This window comes from Pteropus vampyrus, unplaced genomic scaffold, assembly GCF_000151845.1.
Source record: "Pteropus vampyrus isolate Shadow unplaced genomic scaffold, Pvam_2.0 Scaffold146, whole genome shotgun sequence".
In the NCBI taxonomy this organism is placed as follows: Eukaryota; Metazoa; Chordata; class Mammalia; order Chiroptera; family Pteropodidae; genus Pteropus; species Pteropus vampyrus.
Genome location: NW_011888927.1, coordinates 4677967 through 4690804, shown reverse-complemented (window position 1 = coordinate 4690804; position 12838 = coordinate 4677967). Strand labels below are relative to the sequence as shown.

The 12838-nt window shown below is 38.9% G+C and overlaps 1 protein-coding gene across 2 annotated transcripts in view; it reads right to left on the bottom strand.

The window, feature by feature from the left end:
- The window catches only part of ANKRD44 (ankyrin repeat domain 44), a 183062-nt gene that overhangs the window by 33447 nt on the left and 136777 nt on the right, over positions 1-12838 (bottom strand). For both annotated transcript variants that reach the window (XM_023535992.1, XM_011369231.2), the window contains exon 16: positions 1869-1940. In XM_023535992.1, coding sequence (XP_023391760.1) covers positions 1869-1940 — 72 coding nt within the window. The remainder of the gene's footprint in view (positions 1-1868; positions 1941-12838) is intronic.

The window sequence follows — 12838 nt, the reverse complement described above, 5'->3', positions numbered from 1 at the left end:
CATCACCACATGTCATCCCCGCAATGGCCCTATGATAGAGGTTCTGCTATTCTCCTCATATTGTGGGTGGAGAAGATTGGTGGCTGGGACCTCATCTCTCTGTATGTACTTCCTAGGCCCCAGCCAGCTACAGATCTACCAAAGCCCAAGTCTTTCCAATGATATCACACCACCCTGTCTTTATATGACTGGGCTTAACAGAGCACCTGGCACACAGTAAGAACTTTTTAAAAATGAGCGGTGATAGAATTTTTGGAAAGTAAGGAAGTCTCTTCTCAGATTAGTAGTAGACTCGGCAATGCAATCAATCCCACTATCAAAGGTTATAAGGAGTCTATCTCAGATAACCTTTGAAATAGGTCTCTCTAGGGGCAGCTAGTGCTGTTTTTGAACCTTCAGCTTTGGGGTAACTTCCCCAGGTACAGCAGGTGGTTGGGCAGAGATTTCAGGGAGTAAGTTTTAGAGCAACCTATACTAAAAGTCAACTGGAATGAATTACTTTACATATAAGTATCCCACTCTCTATCTACCTTGTCCATTCTAATTCCACCTCCAGGAACAAAGATTTATGCACATTTTAACCTGATTTCAGTGGACTCAAAATGTGTGTGTGTGTTGGGGGGTGGTGGTGCAGTAGATGTGGTGGTGGGTGTGACAGAGGGTGGCGAGCGCGTTGTCAACAGGGGTGCTCGTGAGTAGGTGGGGAGACCGGCAATGGAGGGAGGGCTCCATGCAGTGTGACTGGTTCATCCCAACCCTGTGGGATGACCTTATCCCCTCTCACCTTGCCTGAGTGCTTATGTATGCCCATTAATAAAACACTGTTCTGTGCTCTCTAAAACGTCCATCTCAAATTTCATCAGAATGACATTAAAGAAATGCTTATATATGCATGATATTAAGTGAAATGCCATAACAGTTCAACACAGAGACCCAGCCCCTTTCCACTCTTCCCAGCGTCCAGCCTCTGGATATAGCCAAGCACCATCTTTGTGGCTGTGGGCTGAGGATTTTCAATTTAGCAGCACCTCGGGCAAGTGAGTAGCTGTTGCTGGGTATGGCTGCCAGTTGGAGAGATTCCTAGGGAACAGCTACTGACTGCTAACCGTTAGCAGGGCATTATCTGAGGTAGAGTGGTGGGTGAGTTACCAGCTTGGTCCCCCACATGGAGAGTTTAGGGTTCATCACGCTGAGTAGCTGCATTTCCCTGCAATTATTGGGATATGGAGAGAAAGCTGGTGACAGAATAACTCTTCTTCTCCTCCTTCCCAGATCTCACCCAGTATAAGAATCATAGCCTGTGACATCCTCTGAGACCCTGATTTCAAGTCCAGGCAGAAAGAGTAGAGTTGCAGTTATGCATGTGCTCATCCTGCTCTCACAATTTGTGCTTAAATAGCCCATAAGTTTTTAATTGTACTATTAAAAAATCTGGTATTTGATAGGTTGAATACTTGTGTATTGCTGTCTATAAATCTCTTAAATTGAAATGCTTTCTTTGAATTTCTTCAGCTTATTGATTTAACTATTAGATAATAACTTTAAAGATGGTTAAAGGTGTAACAATCATTTATTAAGTGCTCTGTGGTAAAGGCTTTATGCACACTATCGCTTTTTCTTTGCTTCCATTTTACAGATGGGGAAACCACGGCTCAGACAGAGTAAGTAATGTGCCTAAGGCCACAAGCGGGTGCAACTGGGATTGGAACTCGAGGCAGTCTTTTCTCCACAGCCGGCATATTTGCCTAGATACTGTTTTATTATTAGTTCTTACTGCATTACTATGCTTTTATTTTAAGGTAGCCTAGTTTTAGGAATGCTTAGGTTCTTTTTGTAAACAGCAAAGCTGCCCACAGCATCTTACTTACAGCCAAATGGAGTGGACTCTTGGTAGCACCGGAATCTGATTCTTCAAAACCATTGTTGGTTCTTTCCAAAAGCTGCAAAGACAGAAAGAAAACAAGAGTACATAAGTGCAATTTGTAAAAGGAATCCTACTTTATGGATCCTAGTGCTGGCATAGATGAGAAAGAAGGTTTCAGAAATATGCAACTTATCAGCAATATAAGAAATCCGATGTAGCATATCCAAACCAAATATGCTAACTGAACAGTTCGACTTCTAGATCATTTCAGCATTTGCTATTCAAAAAGAACTTTCATACTTGAAAATATGCTCAGCCTCACTAATCTAGAAAAATAATTCATGTTATATCCATTTTTTATTCACCAAATGGGAGCAATGAAAAAATTACAATACCCAGTGTTTATTCCATTATCAAACACACATTTACTGAACACAGTATTGTAAAAGACATATGAACTTCCTGTTCTCATGGAGCTTACATTCTAGAGAGGAAAAGGATAGTCAAACAAATAAATACACAAATAAGAAAAAATCTGGTACTGATATGTGCTATCATGAAAATAAAATAAGGTGATAAGATATGAAGTGACTGGGAAGTTACTTTACAGCTGATGGTTAGGGAAGGCCTCTCCATGGAGGTGACAGTTAAAATGAGACCTGAATAATAAGAAGAATTAAAGCAAGTAAAGGTGAGGCAGGAGAGTATTCTGGGAGGAGGGAGTAGTCACTGCAAATTCACCAACTGGGGATGAACATGGTGAGTTCAAAGGACAGATAAGATAGCGTGACCAGGGCATGAGGTTGGCAAGAGTAACAGGAATAATAAGGAGTCTTGGTAAAAAAAAAAAAAAAAAAAAAAAAAAAAAATTATTAAAACTTTTCTGGGCAAAGAAAAAAACCACACAAATAAAAAGAGAAAGAAAAAAAGAAAAGCTGGAAAATGAGATGTCTATAGGGGGCTTTGAAAAGCTCCAATATATTTCTTGGAATCTAGAAGTTCACCCACATTCTTAGGTCTGTGCTTATAACCACATATACTCAGGAAATAAATGTCACTAAAGGAATTGATTTTAAAAAAATAACACCTTTCTGGGCAATTTGTGCATACATATGACCCTAAGAATTAATTCCCAATAAATATTTACACAGCACACAATGACACATGTAATGTATAAAGAAATTCATTCACTCAACAAATGTTTGATGAATGATCACCAATGTGCCCACACACTGTTCCATGCACCGAGGATTCAATAAGTAGTATATTAAGAAATTCATTTTCTCACAGGGGGTGGGCAGAAAATAAAAGAAAGAAGTTTAATAGTTAATTAGAAAGTGGTAGGTGCTACAGGAGAAAAATAAAACAGAGGAGAGTTTGGAGGGCTGGAGGGGAGGTCAGTTTGCAACTTTAAGTAGGGTGATTAGAGAAGGTCTTATTGAGCAGGTGATGGCCAAGCGAAGTCTTGAGGGTGATGAGAGAGCCTTGTGCATATCTGGGGAAGAGCATTCCAAGCAGAGGGGCTGGCAATTGCCAAGTCCCTTGGGGACAGTTATGCTTAAGAACACCAAGGAGGTGGGAGTGAAGTGAGTAAGAATGACAATGACAGGAAAGAAAATCACAGAGATGGTGGCAGTGGGGGTGGTGGTGTCAGAAAGAGCCTTCTGAGTTGTTGTAAGTAAGGATTTTTTTTTCTTTTTTTTTTTTTACTTTTATTCTGAACGAGATGGAATTTCACTGGAGTGTTTTGAGCAGAGGTATGACATGTTCTAACTTTTCGGGAGGGTGCAGAGACTGTTGATGAGCTGGGGCAATAGTCCAAGAGAGGAATAACAGTGGCTTGGATCAGCAGGGAGCAGTGGGGGGATGGAGAGAAGCAGCTGAGCGATGGATATTTTTTGAGATAGAATAAACAGGATTTGCTGATGGACTGAATGTGAATGTAAGAGAAATAAAGAAGTCACAGATGACTCCTGGGATTTTTGTCCTGAGCAAATGGAAGAATGAAGCTTCCATGAACTGAGATGGAGATGACCATGAGTGGAATATAAATACTGGGAAAGAGCAGAAGTTTGACATGTTTTTAAAGCAGCCAAAAGTACATGTTAACCAGGCAGCTGTTGGATGCATGGATGTAGATAGAGTTCAGGGTATTTAAAGCCATAAGACTGGATGAGATGAGCAAGGGAGTAAAATAAACAGAGAAAAGACACTGAATCCTGGAGCACCCAACATTAACAGATGGAGAGACGAGGAGGAACCAACAAGGAGACTTAGACTGTGAGCTAGAAGGAATACCAGGAGAACATATACGGTTCTGGAAACCAAGTGAAGAAGGAGTTTCAATGAGAGAATAAATAGCCACGCCGAAAGTCTTGACAGATCAAGTAAAATGGGGCCTGAGAATTGACCATTGGGTTTAGCAACATGGAGGCTATTAGTGACTCCACTGGGAGCAGTTTATCAAAATACTATTCATATGAAAAAAAAATAGCAAAAAAAAGTAATAGCAAAAAATAATAATAATAGCAGTAGGGATGGGTTAAATAAACTGTAGTGGTATATATCACCCCTTATGATAAATTTCCATCTTTATATTGCCTTTAAGTTCTTCTTTGCATAATGATGCATCTCAAAAGACCTCAAATTCAACACCCAAAACCTTGACGTGTGGTGAATGTGGTGGCGCTCAATGTCCACTCTGTCCTCCTGACTGTTGGGTGTGAGCTGCCCTACACTGCAGAGGTTAGACAGCTAAAAACTACAAGTTCCCAGACTCCCTTGAACTAGGGTTCCAGATGTGATTTAAGTTCTGCCAATTAGATGCCCTAACCTGAAATTTTAGAGACAGAAGTGAGCAGAGGACATCTCTGTGATTTCTAATGGTGAGCACGGTTGTAGAAACTTTTGTTCATTTGTCTTTTAGCTTCCTTTGTACAGGCTACTGGCTCAGTGAGAGTAGAGAAGCAAAGCCAGGGATGTAGGGCACCCATTTTTTTTTTTGCCAGTGCGGATCAAGCAGATGCTGCGTGGCTCTAGGGCCAATAGCAGTGGCAGTGACAAGCTTGTCACTGTACGTCAGCTAGGACAATCTGTTTATGGAGCAACCATTCCGGTAGTGGCTTTCTGATTCCCTGTCTCCCTGATCATGGGAAGGGCAGCCATCCAGAAATAAGTTAGGACTTATTGACCTCTTATTGACCTCCCAACAATCTTGAAAACACCTATTTTTAAAAATCTTTTTCAGCTATTTTGCTAGCATGTTTTCTGTTTCCTTCAAATGAAACCTGATTCAAAGAATAATACAGATTATTGTAGAAGTTTTCTTAATGAGGGTGGTGAAGGGGAAATTATACTAGAAAGCAAAATTTTCTAAAATCTACTTTACTCATTTTTCTCCCTGAAAGTTCCAAAATTGTCAAGTGGAAAAAAGAAAACATTTTAAAACTATATATGTGGAAAGATACCATTTTCAATTTTTTTTTTAAAAAAATATGTATTATCATGACTATATATACAGGGGGAAAAAAAAACAGAAAAACATATTCTAAAATGTTTAACTCAATAACCTGAAAGTGGGATTATAGATTATTTTTATTTTCTTCTTTATCTTTCCTGTTTTTTTTTTTTGTTTTTTTTTTTGCAGTGAATGTATACTTTTTATTATCAGAAAAACAGCAAAGCTATTTCTATTTGGAACAAAGCTACCAATCTTCCTTTTCATTTAATAGAATAATGTCCACAGACCCCCAGATAGGCCCAGAACTCCTTTCTAGTCAATGCACGTGGAACGAACTGTTTGGATTCTTTGGTAGATCAAATAATGGTCTAAAATTTACTATCTAAAAGCACACAATTTCAAGTTTGCAAATAATAGAATGTGAATAATTACATTGGAAGTATGAGCCATTTTATGTTTGTTTTTATTAGTGTGAGAATAGAATTGGGAACTTAAACAATCTATGGTATGTTGAAATAATGAGAACGAATTTAATTTTAACTTCAAAGCAAGTAATCTTAAAACCAATCTGCCTTACATAGTTGAAATAAAAGTAGCCTTAACTGCTTGAAAAGGCTAGAAAACAGCTGTTCTTTGCTTTGTTTTGCAACATTATCACCTGCAAGACTTCCTGGAATTGACAGTGTGTACACCAAATCCTGTCCTAGAATGAACTTTTAATCAAAGGAACAAAAAGCCATTTCCACCATTATCACAAACATGATGAACAGAGGCAACAAGACAATATACTCTTTATAGCCAGAAATTAGGCATATTCCCTGAACATTAGTTATAGAATATTATTTTCCACACATGTACTTTGATCATACAAATAGCACGTGATGTTTTACTTCAATCATTCACCAAATATGTGCTGAATATCTCTGTGCAGAACCCTGAGTCGGAACCAGGACTCAACTATGCAGCGAACGGATATGGTTGCTGACCCAAGAGAGCTTAGAGACTAATGGGGAACCCATAGAAGTAAATGGGTAATGAAATCAGTGAGGCAAGAACTAGGATGCAAGAAGCTATGGAAACACAAACAGGTACCCGATATGACCTTGGGGGTAAGAGAAGACTCCTCTGTAAAGGAAGATCTAGCCTGAGCCCTAGACTATAGGAGTCAGCGAGACAGAGAGAAGAGAATTTCCAGGTAGAAGGAAGAGCATGTGAGAGCAGTGATTACAACAAATTTGAGACACTTTATGTTCAATAAGACCAGAGTAGCATATAGGGGTGAGAAAAGAATGAGGAGCAAAGATGCTGGAAATGTAGGCAGAAGATAGGCTGAGTATAGGGTGATCATGTCATTATTGTCCAACCGAGGGCATTTTTGATAGTGATAATTGTGCTGGGACAGCAGCTACAAACCAAGACATCAAATCAGGGTAATCATTCAGAGTCACTGAAGTGCTTTAAGCAGGGAAGAGACATGATCATGATAAGATTCTTGGGGTTCATGAAACTCACTCTGGCTGCAGTGTGGGAAATGAATTGCCGTGGTGCTGGGGGTGGAGACTGCAACCCTAGGAGCAGGGAGATGAGTTGGGATATTTCAACTATGGGATTTCTAAACTGTGAATGACTGAGTTGGTAAAAACTGATGGCGGCAGTAGAAATGGAAGGAAGTGGGTGTATTCAGGAGCTTCACTCACTCTTTCATTCATTCATTCCACAATTATTTATTGAGCACTGTGCTAGCTGCTGAGGTTTTCAATTCTAAAATGGCCCCTATCCACATGAAACTTATAGCCTAGAAGGTATAATAGACACCATTCATTGATTAAACAGTGGGAGAAAGGGAAAGGATAGAATCAAGGATGATACCCAGTTTTCTAGCTTTGATAACAGGGTGAATGGCGATGCTTTAAGATAAAAAACAAAGAGAAGATGCAAGATCAGGGAAAAGAAAGATGTGTTGAGTTTTAGTGTGAGGTGCTGCTGGGATATTCAAGAGATGTCCAGTGGATAGATGAATATAATGTTAGATGAGAGATCTGGATTAGAGTAATGGGTTTGGGAATCATAAGCAAGAGCTGATATACGAAGCCCCCATCATGGATGAGACTGCTCAGGGAGAATGGATAGTGAGAGAAGGGAAAAGGGCGTGAAGCCTAAGCCTCAGGAATCCCCAGAATTAAGGGGGCTTCTACCTCTCTGTTCCCTCATCAGAGCCCCCTTTACAGACTCTCAGAGAGACTCTCAGAGAGACTCTCAGAGAGTCTGTAAAGGGGGCTCTGATGAGGGAACAGAGAGGTAGAAGGAAAACCAGGAGAGCGAGATGATGAAGATGGTGGTGGTGGTGGTGATGGTAAAGGAAGCAATGATTATCATGATATGATGGTAGTAGTGGTGATAAATGATGATAATGATAAAGATTCTCGTTGATAACAGTCAAAAGTTATTAAGCATTTACTATGAGCCAAGCATTCTACTAAGGGTCTTACATGGATCACCTCAGTCTATCCTCAAGTAATCCATTAAGTGATCTGCTCAAGTTCATACACCCCATAAAGGACAGATCAGGGCATTGAACTCAGGTCTAACCCAAAAACCAGGTCATTTACCACACACAACAATGCTGAAACTTTTACCTGATATTTTAAGAAAAGCAGCAGGGATGAGGGTTAAAAACAAGGAGATATTTTTAGTTTCATTTTTGAAGTATATGGGTCTTTTTATGTCTCTAATTTCAACAATTTCCTTTAATCTTTGAGATTTTCTTCTTCATTTCCTAAGGAGTAGTGAGAACTCAGTTACATAGCAGTCACAGGGGACAGTACTTGGAATCTAGCTCCCCTGAGTGGTCCTCTTCCTTCAGTGATTCTTCTTTGTTAGCTAAGAAGACAATGTGAAAAAGTGGGGAGAAAAGCAATTTGCAAATCTTTCAAAACTGACACACTTAGACTTTCTAACTTGACTTTCTAATTTAAAAGTTAGTTCTAAATATATCAAGTCCAAGGGATGAAGCACTGCTCAGATACTCTACTCTGCAGAAATGTCTCAGCAGGGAATATGGGAGCCAGAGAGAGCCAGATAACTCATACCATGACTCATTGCACAAACTCATAATTTAGCCTGTGGTCTGCAGTATTACTGGGGAAAAAAAAAAAAAAAAAGCATTGTTCTATAGAGATCAACCTCAAACTACCTTGTCAAAATCAGAAATGAAATGTCTCTTTTGAAACATAGTTATAGCTAAGAACACATGCCAAAGAAGCAGCAGTGTAAAAAGCAATGAGTTGTGCACATAAAGCTTATAGTTATAAATCAAAGAATACAATTTTATATGTATAATATAAAGCAAACTCACTATAACTTTCTTTTAAGACTCAGGCTTATCATCAACATTTACACAATCCATGTATTCACATGCTAGTTTTCACACTGAATTTCACTCAAATCTAATGTACACAACTAGTATGTTACCATAGGCTTCTATTGGCACAATAAAAAATTTACACTCATTTCAAGGATCAACTTGGTCCTCTGCCTAAACAATCTGTTAAAATGGCTGCTCTAAGAAAGCCTTTATCTGGACTACTTAGTCTTACTCCTTGTCATCTCCTAAATCCTAGATTTGCTTCTTTTCTCAATTGATCAATCATTTATGAAGCTTATATGTAGAGCGTAGCACTGCTTGACCTCATTTCCTCCCCTACAACCTCCTCCCACCTTGCATTTGCCAAGGCTCTCTTGGGTGAAAAAACCAGAAGGTGTGGAATTAAAGCCATATACAACCCCACAAACTTGTGAAGATGGGTGCCTGAAGTGAGAATTGAGAGGAAGAAGCAAGGGTGAGAGCAAGCAGACTTTTCAATGAACTCTCTGGTTCAACCAGGCTGGAGTGGGGTAGAGGGCAGACATGCTCTATAATTTGAGAGGGCCCAAGAAAATGATTGTATTTGAGATTATAACAATTTATAGGACATATTCTGAATCTGGAGGGTGTTTCCACAGGATTTGTGGGCTCACACAAAGAACATCTCAAGGTCCTGCATTTAAAAGCCACAAAGGTAATGAAGGCCAAGTTTAAGGCTCTTTCTCTACAAAGTGAAACTGTGATAACAAAATCAAGACTAAATATAAGCTCAATGGTAAGCCAACTGGCCAAGGGGTTAACAAAACAGCAATCTTATCTCAAATTGTGCGGAAGCACATAAATATTACACTTGAACTGAAAACCCCAGTTTTATAAATAGTATAGATTATGACTGGCTATTTAAAAACATAGCAGGAAAAAATTCAGAGACCTCAAGCTGATCTAAACTAGTTTTTAAATGTGCTATTTAAGAAAGCAGAAAGCAAGTATGGTTCAGACTGTGAAAATGGAAACATGTAGCCAGTGGGTCTGTGAGGTCACCCTCTCTTGTTGGTTCTGGTTAGACTCTGACTACATGGCTAGTTTCCACAAGTTAGGAGGGAAAACCAATCAGAAAATATCCATAGGGACCATGTGAAGGAGGTGCTCTGAGAAAAGGTATAAAAATGGACTTATTTATCTTTTAGCAGTGAGGATAAAGGACATTTATGAGTCCTCAAGACAGTGAAGGGTTGGGAGCAGGCCAAGGCCTCTGGAAAGTTGGCACCTCCGTCAGAAAGTCTATTTTACATTCCACTTGTCTGTGCTTGAGAATGAAATGGTATTTGGGCAACCTCAAGGCCACCCCTGAGTCAAGTGTGCTGTGACTGGCTCTGGCTCAGTCCAGAAGAGGAGCTGGGTTTGTAGAAGTTTCAGACCACCCATTCTGTGTCAATATGCTCCATTCGGAGGATCCCAGGGGCCCAGGATAGGGCTCAGAGGATCCCACAGATCTTGTAGGCCCACAACTGACGTGTTCTAGGCTACACTGGACCTCAGTGGATCCCAGTGCTTTGGGCCGAGCCCAAAATAAACTAGCTTCTCAGTGATGGCACATCAATAACAGCAGTCACTATCTGTTGCTCATGATTCTGCTCACACCCCTTCACAGCTATTAGAAAAAGCTGTCTTGCCTGAAATTGTTATTAACTACAATTACTGGAAACTCAGTGGTTTCTAGAAATGTATGAATCTAATCTAATTTCTGCCCCTCCCCCACCAATTCCATAAGTAAGAAACCATTAACTTTCTACATTTGTGTAAATCACGGTCTATGCAATTTAAAAGGAGATAACAAAAATTAAGGAGGGTGCTACTAGAAGCTGAGCTAGATTAAGTTTCTATTTCTTCTTGGGAGCTGATTTTGATTACTCTGCTTATCTCCTCCCTCCAGTGTGTATTCAGTGCCTGGTAATTTCCTTGCCAATTAAAAGGCAGAAGAGCCTGTAGTATGTGTAAGGAAGGCTAATGAAACCTGCTGTGAAGATAAAGCCAAATGCAAGATGTAAAATGCATGGTGTTCAAAACTACCTTGCAAGAGCCTTGAAAATGTTTATATACTTTGACCCATAAACCTACTTCGGAGACTCTAAAGAAAGTTTAAGCTCAAAGCCATTTAATAGTGAAAGAGTATAAACAACCTACATAGTAAAGAATGCCCAAGTTATGGCTGATCCAATAATTGAACATTATTTAAATTTTAAATGTTTACCAAGAATTCTTAATTTCCATAACATTTATGGGAAAAAAAAATCAATGTACAGAATTGCATATTTAACATTATCTCATATATAAAAAAAATATATATGTGAGGAGATTGGAAGGAAATATAACCAAAAGGCCAATAATGATTGCTTTGGGGTGGTGGGACTATGGGTATTTGATTTGTTTCCACTTTTGTACATATTCTAAACTTTCTACAACAAATATAGATTAGTCTAGCAAAGAATAAGATAAATTTCTTTTAAAAGTGAGGTGGTTGAACCAAATGATTTCCAAGGCCCCTGAGCTACATTCTGCATTGTATCCAGACAAAACTTAAGGGGTCAATGTTTTCATGACCATAAGTATATCTTTATTAAAGCAATAATATCATTCTGGCTAGTATTATTGTTGGTTGAGTGCATTCCTTTAAGGACATTAAATTGCAAATTCGTTAGGGGCAGGTACTACCTATGCCATATAGTAGGCATTCAATAAATGTTTGTTGAATTTAATTTAAATCTGATAAATGACTGAGAGAGCATTCATGGAATTAATTATAGGGTATAACACTTCTGTTTACCTGTTTTGACACTGCAGAACTATCAAAAACATTAGTAGTATCTTACATTTTGAACGGATTTTTTTCCCCTTATAAAAGCAATTTGAATAACATATTTATTGCTACATTTAAAAACCAACTAACCAACCAACCAAACCAACCAGCAAAACAAACAAATAAACAAACCTGACTTTTCACAGAACATGGTCTTGTAAATGAAAAATGCTCTAGGATAAGTGTCTTTCTAAACCATAATGTCAGTTTACTGTTATGAGTCATATAACTCATCATGAGGTGACCCTCTGATATTCTGTCATAAGGAAGTAAAGAACACTAATATCAAATTAAATTTTGATATGATTGATGGACCACACTACAAAGGTCAGGTACTAGTAAAAGAATTCCAAACACATTTTCTGGTTGTACACACCTAAATCAGTCCAGGAAAAGCCAGATTATATGTTTTTGAAATAACAGTATGATTCTTTTCATCCTGTCATAGGCATTCCAGATGAGGAAGAGCATTAAGATTAATTCAGAAGAAATAAATCTTTGGGGTTAAGGCACCATGGTTACTGAAAACACAAGGACTGATCAAGGCTGGAAGAAGCCAAAACTGATTACAGAGGGGACACTGAATTTGGTTTCATTTTTTTGTGTGGGTGGTGAGCCAAAATAGGGAAGGAGACAGGATAGAAAACAGATATCTGAAAAGGGTTCCTATGAAAATCTGAGGGAACACAAAACAGGCTGCAGCCACTAGCAAATTCTAGAAGCACCAACCTCAGATACAAAGTATATGCCTTGGTTGCTGATACCAACAGAGCATGCCTTGGGGCACCCTTAACATATCTACAGGGACGTGATTATGAGTGCCGTGGGTCTTCTTGGATCTGGCAACAATTGTTGCAAGGAAATTTCAGTACAACAAAAAACTTTGGCTATTCCCTTGATATTCATAGCAAAGCAATTAGGCTACACCATACCTATTTACTTCCTGAATTTTGCAGGTAATTCAAAAGTTAAGTTCTCTCTTCTATATCAGCAGGGAGTTCAATGTATTGGTGTATTCTATCAGTAGAAGAGTCACCTGATTCTCTTTTGCTCTTTTTCTCTTTAGATCCCTGTATTGTGTGTGTGTACGCTCATGAGAGAGAGAGAGAGAGAGAGAGAGAGAGAGAGAGAGAACGAACAGGGGAGAGGAAGACAAAAGCAAAAGTTCTGTGTTAATTAACTGTTAACATACATTGGTAACGTAAGTTTAGGAAAAAGAGTAAGAGAGATAAATATCAAGCGGTACTATGGCAATGAGGATAATTCTGTGTCCTTTTAAAATCATATTGAGGC